The sequence below is a fragment of the Melanotaenia boesemani genome, chromosome 21 (assembly GCF_017639745.1).
Source record: "Melanotaenia boesemani isolate fMelBoe1 chromosome 21, fMelBoe1.pri, whole genome shotgun sequence".
Classification (NCBI taxonomy): Eukaryota; Metazoa; Chordata; class Actinopteri; order Atheriniformes; family Melanotaeniidae; genus Melanotaenia; species Melanotaenia boesemani.
In genome coordinates this window covers 16,416,525-16,437,007 of record NC_055702.1, presented here as the reverse complement: position 1 = coordinate 16,437,007, position 20,483 = coordinate 16,416,525, and the positions used below count along the sequence as shown (strand labels likewise).

The following is a 20,483-nucleotide window of genomic DNA, read 5'->3' as shown; positions in this document are numbered from 1 at the left end:
TGTTATTATTAGCAATTATTATTATTATAGTCTGTAGAAACCTTAAAATACTCCCAGTTTCTCGTATTATTTATTAATGATGGTGACAGAAAGCAAATTTTCAGCAATTATAAATGTCAATAAACCTTTACGAGACAAAGCTCCATCCTGTTATTTCTGTATAAAAAAAAATAAGCTCTTTGAAATCTACTTTTTTTAAATGTAAATTTAAGCACTGCATACAATAAACATTTGAGGTATTCAAAAGTCCGTTTACGGTCAAGTCCACTATTTTGTGCAATAGAAATAAAAAGAGTTACTTTGTTATGACACTCTTTGGTTGCTAAACATATTCTGTGATCAATTATATGAGATCATAATCATTTTATAACAGATTCTGAAAATCTTTATGATTTTAATCACAACTGGCTGCTAGGTACTTATAACATCACATTACACTATTGTGGTCACTATCATTTAGAATTATAAGAACAAAAAAGATACAACACATACTTAATTATGCAATTAATTAATTAAGATAACAGATATCTATTGAACTATAGTGATGGCTAAATGTAATAAGAGAAGCAAACACAAAGAAACTGGGAGTCTTCCATGACAACACGTTCATACAGGAAAGGCAAATGTCAGTGAAAAATCAGTAGGTGCAGTATTTCTTATCCATGAAAAAGTGAATGACCTGGCTGCAATTCATTTGATAAGAGGAAGAATGTTTAAGTCGATTAAAAATTTTTAATGCTATAGGCCATTGCAAGCGAGGGTTGCATGTGGGCTATTATTGCAAATTGAGGTGGGATCACTCCTGTTATAAGCTCTTTATATATATACAGTATCTCACAGAAGTGAGTACACCCCTTGCATTTTTTTCAAATATTTCATTATATCTTTTCATGATACAACACTATAGAAATGAAACTTTGATATACATGACACCAAACTATAAAAACTAAACTTGATATTCTGTATGTCAAAGTTTCATTTCTATAGATGTAAATATATATATATATATATTTGTGTGTGTCTGTGTGTGTGTGTGCTGGATAGTGTTCCATTTTCTACAGAAGGGAGAAACCTCTCTTATGCTAAATAAAGGGCTGTAGGTAATGTGACTGGAGCTTCATACCATCTACAAACAAACTAAACTTATTAAATTAAAGTCTACAAAAAATAATAATAATAATAAAAGTTCTTGGGTATCATATATTATATACCAGCTGGTATTATATATTCACCCATGGGTGAAGACACAAGATAACACGGCAAGATTATGGATAGAATGGAGGCTTGAATATAAAACAGACATTGTGTGCTTCATAGGAAACTGTGTCTGGAAAACACTCAGATGTGAGTTAGAAGGAAAGAGATTCATTGTCACCCTGTGGAAAAAAATGACTCACTTGCATGAATACCTGGAGGGATAAAAGCCTCTTCCTTGCAGCATGTTTTCAATTTAGAAATTCAATGCTCATATGATTTCACCCCCCTGTGTGATCATGAATGGAACAAAGCAGTTATGGAAATGAATGAATGAATTTCACTGAAACACTCCAGACAGGTAGCTGTGCAGAAAAAAAACATAAAATATACGTTGAATTAAAATTATAGCATCGAGAACAACCGTCTAAAAGAAGATAAACAGTAGAGGGCAGTGATGAGCTGTAGTCTCTAGGTTACCTATAAAAGGAAGTAGAAGAAGAACCTATGGTTGGAGGTCTGGTGAATTGTAAACAAGAAGTCTGCAACTCCGTGAAGTTATTGGTAAACTGAATTTTGCGTTATTATATTTGTTTAAGTAGTTAACTAAATGAAAGAGCAATATTTATACTTTTTACTTACTTATATATAACATCTTACTCAGACCCCGTTTACTGCTAAATTAGCTCTAGCCATTGTTTCGATGGTGCTAACGTTATCTAATCAGTTAGCTTATAACTCGGCCTCTCACTACCTTTTTAAACATAACTGGGTTAGAGTTACTATTGACATAGCTTTAGTATGACTGGTTGTTCTGCGGAGTTGGGAAGTTAATCAGTGTTAACTGAGCTACACTTGTAACAAAACAGCAGTGTGTGCTAATGTTAGCCTTGCAGAAGACGTTATTGGTCCACCTTGATCTCATATCTCTCCCTCACACGTGACTTCTGGGCTGTTTTACTGAGCCCTTAAATATCGGTTGTGTAGAGGCAGGCTGGCAAATACGAGCAGAATTTGACCACAAGCGGTCACCTTGGAAGGAAGATTTGCCTAAAGCGATTTTATTCACGTTTTCGTCAGAAAAAAGGGTATAAAATAACTATTTTAAGCTACAAAACTTAACCTTTTTGGCATGTGTTAGTGTTATTTAAATTATTGTTGAGTTTTAATAATAGCAGTGTCATTTACTGCTATTTGTTTGTCTTTTTAGAAATGCAGTCAACAGTAAAACAAAACTTCAATGCGGAGACAGAAGCAGACATCAACAAACTCGTCAACCTGAAGCTCAATGCTTCCTACACCTACCTTTCCCTGGTAAGAATTCATTTATAGTAACTATGATATACAACAGTACGTGTATTTTGTTATGTAAGCTATACCACTACAGGCTGCCCTCATAGCTGTGGCTCACACACATTACTTCTGTCTCGTAGGGGATGTATTTCGACAGGGATGATGTTGCATTGCCAAATTTCTCCAAGTTTTTCCTGGAGCGCTCTGTGAAGGAAAGGGAACAGGCTGAGAAACTGTTGGACTATCAGAACATGAGAGGAGGCCGCATTTTGCTTCAAACTATTGCTGTATGTCTCTAACAATAATGAACGGCATTTAAGATATTTATTAGTGTCTGAAATAATTAGTGCAGCTGTTGATTAGAGTTCAACTTTCTCTTTTAGAAACCAAGTAAGGAGGACTGGAGAGGAGGCCTGGATGCATTGTCCTTTTCTCTGGAATACCAGAAATCCCTCAACACGCGTATCCTTGATGTGCACTCCAGAGGTGGCACCCACAACGATGCACATGTAAGTCTTGCACTATTTTAGATTTTGTATATGCTGTTTGTTTTCAGACTATCATAACTGTGTCATGGTGACTGCTTGACTTGCTTTGCAATAATTTTTACCTTCTTTTGTCGATTTTGTAGCTGTGTGACTTCCTGGAGCAGGAGTTCCTTACAGACAGCCATGATACCATCAAAAAGCTGGGTGATTACATTGGCAGCCTGTCACGTCTTGTTTCATCTGAGTCTCATGGCTCAATGGGAGAATACCTGTTTGATAAACACACTCTGTAGAGGTCCCTGACACCAACTTGTACGTTTACAATTTTAAAGAGGTCAATATCACATTTGTTTCCATTAAGATAACCTGACAATGTTTGTACAGTTTACCCTGAACTCAATTTTTGTACCAAAGGAACAAGAGAATTTCATGCAGGTTAACTGAAAATACCTCACGTTTTCTAAAATAAAGCTGTTGGAAAAAAATCTTATTAAAATGGTGCTGAAAACTTCAGTTTTTCTAATTTGTTACCATAAAATGAGCCACTTGTTCAGACTTTATCATGTGTCATACATTCCAATATCTTGTATTTTGGTGTTTTGAAAATTTCATACAATTTTGTATGAAATTGTTGAAAGGATTTTGTGATCTGGAAAGTTATTAAAATGTGTCTACAACTTTGGTTTTGTTTTTTTCTTTCGCTGCCCACTTATCTGACACATGCAGTCTATGCATGCTTTTGAGGGTCCTGTCTGTAAGGTTATAAGACACTGAAAAGATAACTAGGATTTTGCTTACTCACTGGATGGGAGCTTTCAGCTTTATATTAGACTACTGGACAGTTTGCGGTTTCATAACAATGACGCTTTTTTTTTTGGACTGGAATTGTATGTTTCTGATCTGGGTGCATGCCACCAGTGTTCAAGTCAAGGCCATAGGCTGCGTTCCAAAGTTACTTTTCCCATTTAATAACTGCACTGTCATTTAATAAAGTTGGACCACCGTGAAATGAAAAAAAATCTTTTTACATCAAAAATGGAAAGCAAAAGAGCCCTGCTGTATATTCAATTTGTTTGTCTTAGTGTTTTAGTTAATTGACCAATGAAAACTCCAGATGCAAATACATGATACAATGTCCTAGAGTGGTAGAGTGCTCTAAAATTGTGTGTGGTACTCTACAGTAAACTGGTAAGCCAAGGGGCGGGGACGATGAAATGTCAGCTCTCACTGAAATTTGTTGGTAGATTGACTGTAAGGACAGCTATGCTAAGGGGATTAGTGAAAGGCTGGATGCTCTACAATCTTCTCAGTCTGATGGGTAAACACAAACACCATTATGAACAGTCACTTGTAAAAATACCTTAAATTGGCCAGGGTGTTAAAAATATAATTACATAGTGGGACAACAAGTCATGGTTGCTGCTTGGTATTCATTTTATTCATTCAGTCAGATATCAAGCAACAGATGTGTTGTCAGCCTTCTAATATCAGGAGGAGGGGTAGGGGGATTAAACGACAACACTGCTCTAGTGATTTGCCAGTGCTTTGATGGAAAGGGTTTCAGGGAGTCTGCCAGTCAGCGACAGCAGCATCCTGAAAGGACTGGAAAGTGTTTAAGGGCAATAAGCAGTTAAAGTTGAGGTAACTAAAAATACCTTTAAATCTAGAGTTTGTCCAAGAGCTTTCTGTATAGGGGGATTTAAAAGAACCCATCAACAGGTAAGATAAAAGCTGAAATTTCAGACATTTTTGTTCTGGTTAAAATGCAGTAGGTGATAAAAAGCAACATTTTTAATACATTTTTAATTATAAAGGTTTAAAACCCACGCATAAGAGTAGTTGACTTTCCTTGTGGATTAATTTGATATGATTTGCTTTGTTTATTATTAATCTGTACAAAATCATCAACCATTTGTTAGAAAGTAAACATATTTGTATATTTTTATTTTTAATAAATATATATATATATTTATTTCAGTCAGCATCTTTCACCATCAATCTGAGAACAAGAAATCCCCTTGATATGTCTAGCCGATACACAAGTCTGTGGTCTGTCAGATCAAATGTTTCTGCTGGGATGTTTTTATGTGGCAGTGAGACAACGTCCAATAATTTTGTTTACAAATCTGTTTTCTGTAAAGAGAGTTCAACTGAATCTAGAATATGAATCTACAAATTCATTTGAATATTTAAATGAAATATACGTGAAAACTATAAATAAAGAGATGGGTTTCTATGAATCCTGGTTGTAGTCCACTGGGATTCTTTTCAAACACCTTCATTAATAGAAACCATTACAGAGAACTTTCCAGGTGGACTTAACAAGGTTTGAAAATAAGAGGAATATCGATGAAAGAGAACAATTTTTATTTATTATAGTTTTAAGAAATTGTGATTTTGGATTAATATTGTAGTGTTTGAGTTTAATCCCGTCTAGCAGAGACCATGATGAGAGAAAAGGGGGGATGAGATGGATGAGGGAGGGAAAGAGTGGGCTATGGGATGGATGAGATGTCAGGGAGTATGAGAGTAACAGAGGGATTAGGGTCAGCCATGTTGAGCATCTGGCTTAGAGATGTGCTGTGCTACTGGACTGTGCTGCAACACACCAACACGGGGATTACATGGCATACATGTAAAAATGTGTTGTGACTCAGTGTATGAGCCAACTTGACAGAGACCATAACAGACTGACGCAGCATGAATAACCACACTGGCTCTGTTGTTTTGACAGCTGACATGAGGCTGGTCACTGATGGGGTCCGAATCCGGAGGGCTGCTGAGCCTTCCGAACCAGAATCGGAGGAAGCAACAGAACCAGCTCATCATGAACATACTCATTCAGAGCACCACGAACACTCACATACAGAACATCACCCAGGCCATGACTACAATCACATGAAGGAGAAGTTCATGAATGAACTGAGTCATCTGCCAAGTAAGACACTCTTACAATCTACAACACAATTTTGGTATGCTCTTTTCACTATGAAAAATTAACATCACATAATTTTATCAACCAGTTTTATTTAGCAATTTCCAATAAGCACAAAGTTTCTTTCTGTCATTACATAAAACTGAAACACGCGTCTTGATCTAATGACATCAACAAGGATCAAGAATCCTACCTAGTAATTGAAAACTATTGTTTATGATGACAGGAGTTAAGCACTAAATAATGAACTGCTGGTACTTTGACATTGCTGCTGACTGTGGCTGTACAGGACCACTCCCAGCTAAAAGAGTGTTATTATCTGATTACAGAGAAGGGTGTTACTGACCAAACACATACTCAGCAAACTGTCCTAAGATAAATGAGCAGTTAGGAGAAATGTTAGTTTCTCCCAGTCCCCAACTTTAATTTCAGTAGAATCATATTATGTTTTAACTTTGTGTATAGAGCCTTTTGAAAGCTTGGGCTAAGCTGTGTGTGTTTTGAAATAGATAAGGACTTTTGAGAAATGATATATTTTCAGACAGGGCCCTGTCTGACATGATAAGTTTTCTCCCATTTTGTGTACAGTGAGGACTGATCTGCCTGTTTACATCCTCTGCAGTTCCTATGTGGGCAGTGGCAGCCATTGTTGTGGTGGTCCTGGTTTTGGTGGCATGCTGTATCTTCTGTGTTTTCAAAAAATGCTTTGCGAAAAAGAAAAAGCCAAAGAAGGCGAGGGAAAGGAAAGCAGGTCGCCACAGAAAGACAAAGGAAGGTGAAGGAGAGGCTGGAGAGAAGGTGACATACTACTGTATTTCTACTCACTTATTCTCCTACAATCTTACCTGATTAAGACCTAATTGAAGCTCATCCAATGTAGCAATGTTTTATCTTGTAGGAGGGGGAAGAGAAGAAAGAAGGGGAAGAGGAGGAGAAAGAACAGGAAAAGTTGGGTAGACTGGAGTTCTCCTTGGACTACAACTTCACAGATTCACAGGTGGATCCTGAGTGAAAACACCCATAGTTTTTTTTAGTCTGCAAGAGTACCAGTTGAAGGTCTTTCTAACACTATCTCTTTTCTATGCAGCTTATAGTGGGCATCCTTCAGGCTCAGGATCTTGCTGCCATGGATATGGGGGGAACTTCAGACCCCTATGTCAAAGTTTTTCTGTTGCCAGACAAAAAGAAGAAATATGAGACCAAGGTTCAACGCAAAAACCTGTGTCCTGTCTTCAATGAGACTTTTATTTTTAAGGTATCTCATGCTTTATGTGCATCTGTCCACTGGATCTTGCTTGTTTTTGTCTTTATGTTAAAGCTTGTGATGTTATTGTATGACTTTTTATCTATCATGGCTGGAAATGTGGTCTATCTGACCTCACCTATTTTAATAACCTTTCTTTCTAGATTCCATATGCAGAGCTGGGCGGAAAGACTTTAGTGCTGCAGGTTTTTGACTTTGATCGTTTCTCTAAGCATGACATGATTGGTGAAATAAAGATTCCAATGAACAGTGTTGATTTGGGCCAGCCCATGCAGCAATGGAGGGACGTAGAGAGTGGTGAGAAGGAGGAGGTGAGATTAACCGTGTGTTTATTTAAAAATGTCAGTTAATGTTAATTGTAAGAATAAGCATTTGCAATTTTAAAAAAACTATTCGTGCACAAAATTTCTAAATCTTTATATGTACAAAAAAGCCAGTTTCCATTTCTTTTTAAATACAATAAATCATTTTAGTTTGGAATTTTATCAATATGCCCTCAATTTAATTTGAGTTAACTAAAGGTTTTCCCAAAAATTCCTTTCAGCAAGAAAAACTGGGTGATATTTGCATTTCCCTACGCTATGTACCAACTGCTGGGAAACTGACAGTAAACATTATGGAGGCCAAGAATCTTAAAAAAATGGATGTTGGTGGCTTATCAGGTAAACAAATCTCATTTCATTGACCAATATTATCATTCTGCCCCATATTGGCATAATTCCTCAAAAAACCATACTGAAAACTCTTGTTAAAAATAACCCCCCCCCCAAAAAAACTTACCCTTTTTTCTTTCACAAGATCCATATGTGAAGATTGTCCTGCAACAAAATGGGAAGCGGATTAAAAAGAAGAAGACAACAGTCAAGAAAAACACACTCAATCCTTACTTTAATGAGAGTTTCAGCTTTGAAGTCCCTTTTGAACAAATACAGGTAAGTTTTACGTAACTACGACGTATAACAAATATTTATGGTATTGAAAAGTGTGATTGTCTGATGCTTTTCTTTCCATCAGAAAGTACAGGTTGTCATCACGGTATATGATTATGATAAACTTGGGAGCAATGACCCCATCGGAGGGACCTTTATGGGCTATGGAGCTACAGGAGTTGGATTGCGCCATTGGTCAGATATGCTTGCCAATCCCAGACGTCCAGTAGCCCAGTGGCACACTCTCCTGACTGAAGAAGAAGTAGAAGCAGCACTCAAAGCAAAACCTCGTTAGAGCACCTTGATGGAACACTACATGCTGCTGAGATGTTATTTGGTGTAAAACCTGGTGTTTTATCAATATGCATGTTGTGCTTTCCATTTTGTTTCCTTTGAGATACAGGCATATGACAAATGAAAGCAAAATAAAAGGGGATAGGTCTTATTATCTTTTCTGATATGCAGTCAAAATAATTTGGGTGGTTTTGTCCCCACTGCTATTAGTGGTGTCCTTGTTGCAAGGTGATTTTCACATCCTCTGCAATAACTCTTATTTTCTATGGGCATAAGTGGACTCAAGTATACATGGCAAAGTGCTATCTGCCTGTAGGGGTAAATGGTTCAAGAGGATTTTTTTTTTGTTGTTGTTGTTGTTGTTTTTGTTTGTTTTTTTTTGTCACCTGCCTGTACTTTGTAATGTGAGAGTGTATGTTGTGTGTGTATGTGCCCTCACAACTGTGTATCATGTAATTATAACATAATTTTTTATATTTGATTATAATGAAAACCTTGGCTTCTCCTATATACCTTACTCTGTAATCCAACATGATTCTGTGTTTGTATATTTGGAAAACAGTTATTTGTAAATGTGCACCTTCTCTGTATACCCATGTATCAGCATAGCATTTGGATGTATAAATGAATGATTCACAGAATTACACTGTGCTGTGAAACGATGGTTGTCTCTGGTGATCTGGTAGGGTTTTTAGATTAGAAATGTCTCATTTTGTAGTGCTGTTGTGTGACAAAGCTGTAAAATGCAATTAAACCTACCATGGCCAGTTTCACGACATTGCTTCCTGACTTACGTTCAACTAAGTTATAAGTAACAGGTAATAAGTTTGTGCAATATATTATATAACATTTTGATCCCTTTTAAGCTTTTCAGCAAATCCAGTATATTATGTCGCCGGTGGATGACGTCAGCGTCTCCCATGTTGAAGAGTTGCCTAGCAACAAACTCCAAACTTGTTATCAAAACAGTGGAAAAGGTGAGTCTGTATTACAAATCTAGAAGGGTATCTGTCCATAGAAATTAGCTACATTTATAAGTTAACTACGTACAGTTTACAATTACCGCTAATTTTAAACTAATCCAGACCCTGACATATCCCTGCTGGGTTTGTCTTACGTAAAATACTGATAGACTCTACTTCTTAAGGAAGCTGAGATCTTTTAACGTCTGCACCAAAATGTTGCAAATGTTCTACAGGTCTGTTGTTGAAAGTGCAATCAGCTTTGCAGCAATCTGCTGGGGCAGCGGCATCAGAACCAGAGACTTGAAAAGAATTAACAAACTGATCAAGAAAGCTGGTTCTGTGCTTGGAGTAACTCTGGAGCCGCTGGAGTTGATCATCAAAAAAAGAATTCTGTACAAGCTGACGAAGATAATGGAAGATCCTTCACACCCTCTACACAACGCCGTGACGAAACAACAGAGTGTGTTCAGTGGGAGGCTTGTTCAAGTCCGATGCAAGACAGAGAGATACAGAAGATCCTTCCTTCCAGCAGCTATCAGGCTGAAGAACAAAGCCCTTAATTAATTAATGTGATTGTTTAAAAAAAAAAAAAAAAAAAAAAAAAAATACTACTACTACAATATTGAATTTCCCTTTGGGATTAATAAAGTCTTTTTCATTCATTCATTTCATTCATTCATATTGTTTCCTTCTTTCGTTTACATTATAGGATGAGCGCGGGACAGGTGTCTGAGGGCCCGGGTTGCATCACTTGGTGGGGCTTCAGTCCAGCGTGCGACTTGCTAACTGCGGGTGAGAGCCTCCTGTGCACGAGGATATTCTGGCCATAGCTGCTGCGTGTGCATCTACTAGTTAAAGGATTTTTACAGCAGGTTAAATTTTCTTTCGAAACTGTAACTCTAGAAACGGTACACATAATATTATAAACTATATATATATATACATATATATATATATATATATATAGTGGTAGAATAGCAGTGATAAAAACAAGCAAAATATTTAAATAACAAACATTATACTTGTAATCAAGCAAGTGCTGGTTTCTGTGCTTTAGTGTAAAATGTTGTACTATTCAGATTTTTTTTTTCTATTTTAATGTCTTACTATGTGAACATACATCTTTTTAGTCTAGTTTAAAATGCAGCTGTAGTCAGTCCTCAAACTGCAGTTTGTTTTTGTTTGTTTTTTGTTTTGTTTTTTTTGTTTGTTTGTCTTGTTTTTGTTTTTTTTAGATATAGTTGTAAGCTGTTGTTAAATGCAATAATTACTTTATTAGAGAATAAGCAATTGTCTATGGAAATTAGTTCAAACACTTATGACTAGAATATGACTTTACTGGCAATTTATATATATATATATATATATATATATATATATATATATATATATATATATATATATATATATATATATATATATATATATATAAACAAAGACTTGGAATTCTAAGACTGACAGACATAATACATTAGATATAAATATGAATTGTGCAAACTAAAGTTTATTGGAGTGTGTGATTTTTATAAGGTCTGGCCTTCAATCTTTACATTATTTTATCAAGCAAAATGGAGATAAGTCAATGTAATTAAATTATTTTTAAATAAAACTAAGAACTCAAGAGTTTGTGTTGCAGAATATTTAACAGAAATGTATTTCTAAGGGTTTTATGTTACACTTGTAGATAATTGAATATAGTAAAATAAGTTTTCATTGATTTTGTAATGTCCACAAAACCAGACAAAGCAGTAGGGAATACCACAGCATTTGTTTAGTATGTTAAATATCAATCTACAAAGGCAGGCTGCAAATTAAATAAATGCCTTAGTGGCAAAACGTTCTTAAACTTATTAACAACACTGACTGCCCCTAACTTTATTCTGCTATTACCAGCTGCACTGATGTCATGTTTTGTGAGTTTTGGTTCTGGTTTTGGTTTAGTTCTTGTTAGATTTCTGTTTCTGTTCCAACTTATTTCATTAGTTTATTTCTTGATTTTTTTTTTTTTTTTTTTTTTTTTTTGAGTTCAGGTTGTGGTTTATGTGTTTCATAATTTGTCATGTTTTTCGTTCATCTGTACAGTCTTTGTTCAGTGTATGCAGATTACATGTTCTGGTCTAAAAAACCTGTTTCCTATTTTATTCTGTTGTCTGCCCCCCTGTGTATTCAGTTAAAAATACTTCCTGTTCTATCAAACCAGGTGTTCAGTGCTGATTTTCACACCTGCTTGTCATTTGTCATCGTCTCCCCCAGTTTTAATTCTCTTTGGTATCCTTTGCTCCTTGTCAGATCCTTTATCCTGTCTCAGTTTGCCATGGTGCCTTTCTAGTTATTGTTTCATCTGTTTAGGAGATTTTGTTATTTAGTTTTGGTTCTTGTTCTTGGTTAATCTTGCTGTTGTAGCATGCAGCATTTCATTCAATAATTCCTATGTCTTATGTCCGCCTGTCTCACAGTCCTGCATTTGGGTCCTTTGTCCTCATCTGTGACCATGGACAGCTAAATTATTATTTTTATTATGAAAAGGTATTGAAGTTGTATTTCACAGTCCAAAAGGTATTCTATGCTGTGCTTTAACTGTATCATCATTTCTCTTTTGGTACCTAGGCCCTGTCAGATATGAAGGACATGTCAATGTTTTACTGGTTGGCAGTGGGGATCCAAGACATATTTTGAAGACCATTGCTGGTTTGCAGGACAAGCAAAGTCTTCATGTAAGTCTCAGTCTCTGAAAGTGTTAACATTGAGAAGAGAAGGCCTACTCTGCTAGTCTTTTCTGTTTCACTGCAGGTATGGGTGATAGAAAACAGCATGGAGGTGGTGGCTAGGCAGCTCTTGCTTCTTTACCTAGCACTGGTGCCCAAGGAAATCATGGGAATTAATGGTGGGTGGTGAACTGTTAATTCCTTAAAAAGCCAGATGTGTCCTAAACCCTTAGCCTGACTTGTCCTGGTTTTTATTTTCAGAGAAGACAGAGGTTTTCCTGGAGGTGTTTGGAAATAGTGAAATTCGCAGTCAGACAGAGGAGACACTGCGACAAGCAGCATCGCAGCTCTCTCTGTTTGTTACTGAAACACTGGAAGCAGCCATGCATGCCTGCCTGGACACAGCTCTTCTCAAGGTAAAACAATGTGCTAAACAAGCTTCTTCTTCTCTGTTTCAGCCACATCTATGTAAAACTAGATATGAGATAACAAACATGGTCAAGAAAATGATGCTGTGTAATTGCTCTACAACATCAGGCAGTTTTCTAATTTTATTTACTGAGCATTTCTACAGTTTAAGGAGCGAGATGAGCTAGCCAGGATATTCAAGTTGTGGATTCAGTCATCCTTGTCTGAGCCTGCTCCTGTGTTAATGGCCAAAGCCTGGGATTATCGGGTCAGGCAACATCTAGGTACCCGCTATGACTCCAAGAAGGGCTGCTTTGACTGGGACCTTACAATGAAGCTGCATGAGAAAGGGGTAACTGAAAATGTTGTGTTATTTCTTGTTCTATAGATAAAATTAGTTCTACATAAGCATCTGGTTGGAGAAATTGAGGTTCTTTGGTCGTTTGGAAGTTTGAATGTTGTACTGAAGGATTTAAACTCTTTCTGTATGGTTTGTGGACAGTGTGGTGTCATTAACAAACACCAGTATGTGCGATGGAGAGCGCAGGGATTGGCATTTGAAATGAGGGAAGGTATCTACCAAATAACCAATCCAACTTTGCTCTCATCCAGAATTTTTAGTCGGGTAAGTGCTTATCTGTTCTGTAACGCAGTTTATGAATGAAATTGTTTGAAGTAATACAGTTTCATATATATGTTTTTGTTATATATGTGTGTTGACAGAGAGGAGACAAAGTGGCAGTGAGAGGTTACTGGGGAGATATTGTATCTAGTCCGTATATTTCCTTTGGAATTGAAACTGATGACAAGAGTCTGCTGAAGACACAGAATGGGCAACACATCAAGGTTAATTAAACACCAGATTAGAGTTTTCTCTTCACCTACTTTTAATTATACAGTTAAAGTAAATTGGAACAAAACTGGAAAACATTTATTTCTATTTTTGTCATCCTTTTGTTGCCTTACATCCACAGACAGCCCAGGATATTTCCTTTGCAAACCTCCAAGCATTATTCCAGTCTCTGTCCAGTAGAAGGAGCTGCCTTGTTACTTCTCAATCAGACACCGAGGCAGAGGATGCATCCACACATCCTGACCAGAAACCTGTCAGGATTAACGGTAAAAAGCTTTAAAAGCTAGCTTTATCTAGGTAACAATGTACAAGCAGTTTGAACCCAAAATGGCAACTCGTACATCTGTAAATGTTGTTTAAATCACAGCAAAAATGCCTTATTTAGTCATTTCTTGCTACAGTTCTTGTTCAAAGGCATTGAATTGAGAACTATGTATTCAAGTTCAAGAAATGGCACAAGTGAACCTTGTCTTTTGTTTAGCATAAAAGCAACAAAACTTGATTTTCTCAAATCTTCTTCAGACTTGATGGATGTAAATGGGGTCTCTGTGACATTCCTGCCTTTGGATTCACTTCAAAAACTGTGGGAAAAAAAGAAATACTCACAATACTTCAACATAATTTACTTCTCTACCAGGTGAGATATTTCACCTAAATACCACCAATATCATTTTCCTAAATTGAAAATACCTAAAACAGGACTCTTTAACCATTCAGTCCCCTGGATCGCAGGGGATCGACTGGTAACAGTGTTTCATTTCTGTGTTTCTGTTTCCCTCTCGGTCTGTGCTGTAAAGCTGTGTGCACCAGTTGCACCCCATGATGAGACAGATTGCAGCACCAGACGCTCTGCTTGTCGTGGAATTGGCCAAGTGAGGGTTTTTATAGCAACATGGCTTGTTACCATGGTGACTTACATCACCTAGAGTACAGTGACTGCTGTGCAGCTGCACATTTGCATTTGTGTAACTGTATTTCTGTCCACCTCATATCTCAGATTTAATAGATTTTTTTTAACAACAACTGACTGCAGATGTATTTATGTGTTTTAGGTACATTTTAGATCTGAACAAAGAGCAGGAAGCAGGCTTTGCGAAGAGAGTGGCTTGCATGGCTCTGGAGGCTGGATTTGAACCGTGTTGTGAGGGGAGCAGCAATGATGCCCATGCAGTTTTCATTCAGCAGAAGGATTGAAGGTGGTTTATTTCATAACAGCGGTTTATTCTTCTCCTGTTGCAAGCAGCCATCATAAAATTGCAGCAAGTTAGCTTAATGTTTTTTTGGGTTTTTTTGTTTGTTTTTTTGTACTTTTTATACTTTTACTTCTCCTTCATAAGCTTTTTTTTAAATTATCACAAAAGGATAAAAAGTATATATAAATGGAAAGACATCCCTAAGTGTCATGATAGTCATACACAATAGCACAGTATCTCACTATCCATCATTAGAAGATTTATCTTAACAAGACACAAAAGACACTTACATACAGATTGTTTTTTTTAATTTAGATGGAAGTTTATCAGACAATATACAGAAACTGTCAGAAACCTCAAATATTAACTCAAATATATTTGTTGTAGCTCTGGAAAGTCATGTTTATATATGGTTATATAATTTTATCATTTGATCATTTTATTTTATGTCCAGTTTAAACAAAACAGTCTTCATTTTATGTATGCATGCATTTAAAAAACCACAAATCCTAATTTAAATGGATACATTCTAATAAACATCACACAGAAATCTATCATATTTCGCTCTTGTCATGTAGTAAAAGCTGCAAAATTGCTGCAATCTCTTTCTAAAATCAGTGAACTATCCTCTTGTTTGCTTGTGTCACTTGTTTGTGTGTTTGAGGGGGGTGGGTTACTTCCAGCGTCCTCCAACCTTCCCTTTACCATGGCCCTTTTTGCTGCATAAAGACAATAAGATTTAATGCAGATTACAAGCAGATCTCACAGTCTAACAAGCCATTGTCAGCATGGTTTTTGAAAAGAGAAGTAGGTCAGTTTCTTTTTCTTCTTTTAGCTATGTAAATATCCTAGATGTATGCATCCTGCTCAGAAGGGAGTACTTATATCAGCATTTCCTGTGTGTGTGCATGTACTGCAGCCACTGATTTGTGACATATTTGCAAATAGCACATGAGCTGCTCTGCTTTGTTTCTTTTGAGTGTCAGGAGTTGAACAATTGTGACAAGTAGATTGACTCACAATTTCTGAGCATGTTGGATTCGGTTCAATAGAACATTAATCTGTAAGAAAAAAAAAGCATTAGAAGTTGATATCACAAAATAGCCAATTTTTTTTCATACTAATTTTAAATATTCTTAGTTGAAAGGGTCACCTCATATTTCTGCCTCTTCATCTTTTCAGTCAGGTCAAACTTTTCTGACTCCAGCTGGTAGATCCATTCCCACATTTCTTTGGCTCGCTCCCTGAAATGCATGGACAGCAGCGGTATATAATGTGTCCAGAGGTTGAACAATTTCAAAATCTGTCCAGCACGTAACAGACCTGATGGACCTGAGTTAAAATGCAATGAAACATTACTTGAAATTAAACCAAATTTAAAACCCAAAGTACCACCAGCCTTTCAGAAGCCTTTCACTGACCTCAGGCAGTCCTCTCTCAGGTTCTCAATAGCCAGTGGCTTACGCCTCTCAGCCAGAGTCTTCTTCTTGATCTCTCTTCCAGTTTGCTTTTTCCCCCGTCTTTGTTCTACCTGCAGGTAACAAACTGTCATCACTTTTACATGAAATGCTCCCCTCCAAACTGACAATATTAAGAACCTGCCTGGTTACCACTCTGACCTTTGCAAGAAACCCTCCAAAATGAGCTCCCATGTTGGAGAGCACCTTTTTCTTCTTAGCCTCATCGTCTGCCCTCTTCTTCGCCTCTTCATCCTCTTTCCTCTGTCTCTCCTCCTGAAGAAGTTATCTTTAACAGATTACTGCATTTTCCTTTACTTAACTTGCTCTTATAAAGTGTTTGGGGTCAAGATAATGAGATCTTCAGTGGATTATTGAATGGATTAAATATAAACAATTAAATAAGTAATTACAGCAATGCGTGTCTGTCTGTCACGCTCTTTTTCAGCCCTCACTCGCTGCTGCTCAGCTCTCTCTGCTCGCCGGTTCTCCTAAAAAAAGAATAATCACATCAGCCAGACATTTACACATGTACTTTTAACAACTGTTGGTCTGAATTGTTACTGTAGTCTCAAAAAAACATTTAGAGGAGATAAATTAACCAATAGTTGGTAAATGGATTACAATTCTATATTTGAGTGCAATCAGCTCCTCCTCCTCTTTCTTTCTCTGCTCAAAGTGGACATCAATCAGAGTCTGCAGCTCCAGAAGATCTTTCTCCATTCTTTTCCGATGAATGTCCTAATAGGAGACATCAGTGTGTACATTGATTTAAGATTATTGAGTCCTGTTTTTGGTACAGTTGTTCACTTAAAACAAAAGACTTGAAGAACATACATCAAAGTCAACCCTCTCCCCCTCTGGGATTTTTGGTGCAGCGAGTTGTGTGACCACTGGTCTGTAAAAGAACATGAGCAAATAATAACTGCTCTTCCCTTTTTATTTGGGCTGAACAGATTATTCATTGCACAAATCACAGTAATTCTTAAAAGTTTTGCTTTATATATATCTATACTTACTTGTATTTCGGCCGTTCTTCAACATGGCAGTGTCAGTTGTTTTGATGAAGGTTAAAAAAACAAAACAAAACAATTAAAACATTAAAATATATTTAAGTTGAATCATTTTAGACAATGAATGATGTTTAAACAGATTATGAAATCTAGTTTATGGCTACTGTAGATGATACCTTCTGGGTAAACAACATTTTGTTTTTTCTCTGTTTGGGTGCAGTTTGAATTTTAAATTGTGTTGCAGAGTGCCACAGAGAAATGACTTTGTATGTAGATGGAAGCTACAAGTAAACATTGGATATATAAACATTTAAAAGGTTTCCCTGGGGGATACTTTCTCTGGCTGCAATGTTTGTACATAGCTATGCTGTTTCTAAATACAGTATAATCAACATATAGTATCACAGTCTCACCTCCCTCTCCTGGTTCTTCATCTTCCTCTGGAGAAAGACACAATAAAGTGATTGAGTTGAAACAAAACATGGAGAGTGCAAGTCAAACGTTTGGACACACTTTACAATTAATTCCATGTGTCCAAACTTTTAACTGGTAGTGTAGCTCAGATTCTTTGAATTAATAGATTGAGATTCTTACCCTCATGATGCCCTCTAAACAAAAAGAATAGAAAAAATACATTAGACATATGAAACAGTTTCCCTTGTTATAAACATACATGGTTGGACTAGATTGACTCACCCAAGCTCCTCTAAATGAGACATGGTGACACTGCAGAGAAATAATAATCAGTTTGAACTTATGAACAAACATATCTTTCCTCTTGTTTTCAGTGTTGCTTGTATCTCTGTCAGAAAGCTCAAGCAAATCAAGAATTTCATAACACTTTTCCATAAACTGTACAACAGGGAATTGGCAGAAGACTGACATCTCTGAACGTTCTGATACTTTCAGAATATTTAACAATAAAGGCTTGATGTAATGCAAACTATATGTATTGCTATGCCTGTGTTCATAATTGATTCAAGCAGCTACGAGAACAGCTCCACTTGCATTGATTGGTGAGTACCTAATACCAATGTTTGTTTCGTCTTCTTTAAAATTTCTTAACAATGTTTTTGACATTGGAAAGGGCTCAAAACTGTTATGTAAGTGTGAGTGAAAGTGAAGACATCTCTGTTTATGGAGCAGCTGCATAGCAGTACATCATTCCTCATCATGTTTGTGTTTGTCTCAAAGTGCACTGTTTGCTAGCTAGCTAGTGATTGCCTGGTACTGTAGCCAAATATCTAGAAAGATAGCTACAGTACCACTTAAATGTTTGGACACACTTTCCCATTCATTCCAATGGGCACTTGTGTCCAAACCTTTGACTGGTAGTGAATCTAAATCGATTGATTGATTGGTTTATTGATTAGCAGACAAGCCATTGCTATCAGTGAGCTAAGAAGAGAAGAAGTCACAAGGACAAAGGAGGGGAACATCCTATTACCCAGGATAAGAGTGAGGGATCAGCTGTCCAATCCTTCATGTTTAATTGGATTCACACAAGAATGTAGGATGGAGACATTAAGCATGCTGGCTGGCTGCTATTAACGCCAGCCAAGACTGATTATTATCATCACATACTTGCAGTCTCACTCAGCATTACTAATTGTGTGGTGAGTTCCATAAACAGTTTAGCTTGAATACTTCACAAGTTTATCAACTTTATATATTCCATGTTTGAGAATATAGGGTATTTTACATTTAAAGAGGGCAAAGTCAAAACCATCAGATGAATCTGAGTTTAACCGGACAGGCACAGAAATGGGATCCTGGCAGTGTGCACCACTGCTGGACACCTTTCAAAACCCTAATTTCAATGTGACCATCTGAAAGCTCACTCAGACTGCCTGTCTTTCAGTGTATTAACACAACAGATCAAGCACTGTGGCTGCCCAAGTCTCTCAGATCCCTTTATATTTAGTTTTTAGCCAAGATCTCATAGGATGAGAATGTGGCTCTGAATAAACAGGGTCTTGGACAAAAGACAGATGAAGGATTGAGAGAGGAATTCATCACATTGCTTCACTGTTGGATAAACTGATCAACAGGATCATACTCAGCAGGACAGATGGACAAAAAGTCCAAGGGTACCAGAAATAAACTTGTCATAATAATGATGATCATGTGTAATGTCAGAGCTATATTACACTGTTATCAGTGCCCATACACTCTTTGGTCTGTGGGCCAGTGTTTCCTACGCATTATAATGCAGGATTATAATTTAGTGGAACATTCAGTTTTCAAAAGCACTTATGAATTAAACTTCTGTCAGATTATATGTAAGCTGCAGACACATGGCATGATGGTATATATTTGAAATAGTATATGAGACAACTTCCATAAGTACTGTAAGATATATGCTATATACATATTATTTTGTATTGGGACATTGTGTAACAGTATTTTTAAAGCATCTATGATTAAACTGTCCATTTGTTGACTATTATTTTGATGTCAGAAGGAATAAATTGGCCAAAGTAACATGTTTTAACAAATCCAAAACTAAGTCAATTAAGTTTTTTTGCAAAGCTGCCACACCCAGCACCCACAAACTTACCAAGACAAATCAAGAGTATGAGCTGAAGGATGCTGATAAACTAAACTTTAATTTGTTATATAGATATCAGAGCAAAGCATTTGGTGTCTAAAATTTGAGTCCGTCTGTTCAAATTTTGAAAATGTAAACAATACTGTTAAAATTGCAGTTTTAAAAAATGCTAAAAGCAATGCTGACATACATACATCAGAAATTACCTGTGCCTGTGGATGGTAACACATTTAAACATCTCAACACTAAATAAGAAGACTACATTGGTTTAGAAAAAGAGCAAGTGAGAGCACGTACCTGGCCAGCAAAAGATGTTCAGTAAGGATAACAAAAGGAACAGTAACAACCAGGGAAACACAGCTTTATATATTGGTCCCCTGCAGTGACTTGGATCTCTGTATGTGATGGCATTTCTATTACTGACACTCTGGAGACACAATCTACTTGCACAGGGTCACTTTGGGCTCCCACCTCCCCTTTTGATGCAAAAAGCAAACGCCCAAAATGGCAGATAAGTAATATGAAAAGTAAAAAGTAAGATAAATGGCTGTGTTGACATATTTGTAAACACAGGGTATGATTTAGAAAAGAAAAAATGGACGTAGGGTGCATGTGGATTATTAGTGGCTTTTGGGGGCATAGGCTGAAGTCTGATAGGAAGGATAATGAGGAGAGGGTTTGTTACTGACCTCACTGCTGAAATAAGAGACAAAGACAGGTGGCAGGAGCTCATATAAATACAGATGAGAAAGAATAACAGGACAAAAATCAAGAGCGTAATTGTGACCATTTCTGTCAGCACAGAAAGGCCTCAAAGTAGAATGTGGTGTCTATTACCAGCCCTGCAGGCTTGTTTTTACAATGAGCAGAACACTGGATTTTGGTTGTGTTTTTGATGTTCTACATTAGACCAGCAACTTGAAAAATTATCTTGATGCAGC

General features: G+C 36.7%; 4 protein-coding genes across 7 annotated transcripts; 3 read left to right on the top strand and 1 right to left on the bottom strand.

The window, feature by feature from the left end:
• The first annotated feature begins 1,663 nt into the window (after positions 1–1,663).
• On the top strand, positions 1,664–3,652 carry zgc:56095 (uncharacterized protein LOC406286 homolog). 2 transcript variants are annotated; one of them, XM_041974669.1, is made up of 5 exons: positions 1,664–1,758; positions 2,405–2,508; positions 2,628–2,774; positions 2,871–2,996; positions 3,119–3,652. In XM_041974669.1, exons 2-5 carry the CDS (start codon positions 2,407–2,409, stop codon positions 3,266–3,268), a joined length of 525 nt encoding a protein of 174 aa, XP_041830603.1. In that variant the 5' UTR covers positions 1,664–1,758; positions 2,405–2,406; the 3' UTR covers positions 3,269–3,652. The 2 variants fall into 2 exon arrangements, with proteins under 2 accessions (XP_041830603.1, XP_041830604.1); XM_041974670.1 differs by lacking the exon at positions 1,664–1,758 and adding an exon at positions 2,093–2,282 and having other exon boundaries at positions 2,404–2,508.
• A 934-nt stretch (positions 3,653–4,586) lies between these two features.
• syt5b (synaptotagmin Vb) lies at positions 4,587–9,167 on the top strand. Its single transcript, XM_041974666.1, has 9 exons — positions 4,587–4,694; positions 5,710–5,913; positions 6,533–6,708; positions 6,809–6,907; positions 6,998–7,165; positions 7,318–7,485; positions 7,719–7,836; positions 7,973–8,106; positions 8,189–9,167. Exons 2-9 carry the CDS (start codon positions 5,715–5,717, stop codon positions 8,396–8,398), a joined length of 1,272 nt encoding a protein of 423 aa, XP_041830600.1. The 5' UTR covers positions 4,587–4,694; positions 5,710–5,714; the 3' UTR covers positions 8,399–9,167.
• Positions 9,168–9,355: 188 nt separating this feature from the next.
• LOC121632875 (dynein assembly factor 3, axonemal-like) lies at positions 9,356–15,764 on the top strand. Of its 2 annotated transcripts, XM_041974665.1 has the most exons (13): positions 9,356–9,374; positions 10,072–10,154; positions 11,970–12,076; positions 12,153–12,246; positions 12,329–12,483; positions 12,642–12,827; positions 12,978–13,100; positions 13,199–13,321; positions 13,450–13,594; positions 13,851–13,965; positions 14,126–14,200; positions 14,381–14,524; positions 15,704–15,764. In XM_041974665.1, the coding sequence occupies exons 2-12, from the start codon at positions 10,073–10,075 to the stop codon at positions 14,520–14,522; spliced, it is 1,347 nt and encodes a 448-aa protein (XP_041830599.1). In that variant the 5' UTR covers positions 9,356–9,374; position 10,072; the 3' UTR covers positions 14,523–14,524; positions 15,704–15,764. The 2 variants fall into 2 exon arrangements, with proteins under 2 accessions (XP_041830599.1, XP_041830598.1); XM_041974664.1 differs by lacking the exon at positions 15,704–15,764 and having other exon boundaries at positions 14,381–14,768.
• On the bottom strand, positions 14,909–19,952 carry LOC121632877 (troponin T, slow skeletal muscle-like). Of its 2 annotated transcripts, XM_041974668.1 has the most exons (13): positions 19,840–19,952; positions 17,688–17,717; positions 17,586–17,599; positions 17,405–17,431; positions 16,998–17,013; positions 16,816–16,876; positions 16,603–16,719; positions 16,392–16,469; positions 16,141–16,254; positions 15,943–16,052; positions 15,675–15,765; positions 15,542–15,582; positions 14,909–15,240 (listed from the first exon to the last, which is right to left on the bottom strand). In XM_041974668.1, exons 2-13 carry the CDS (start codon positions 17,708–17,710, stop codon positions 15,195–15,197), a joined length of 738 nt encoding a protein of 245 aa, XP_041830602.1. In that variant the 5' UTR covers positions 17,711–17,717; positions 19,840–19,952; the 3' UTR covers positions 14,909–15,194. The 2 variants fall into 2 exon arrangements, with proteins under 2 accessions (XP_041830602.1, XP_041830601.1); XM_041974667.1 differs by lacking the exon at positions 19,840–19,952 and having other exon boundaries at positions 17,586–17,732.
• Between the last annotated feature and the right edge of the window lie 531 nt (positions 19,953–20,483).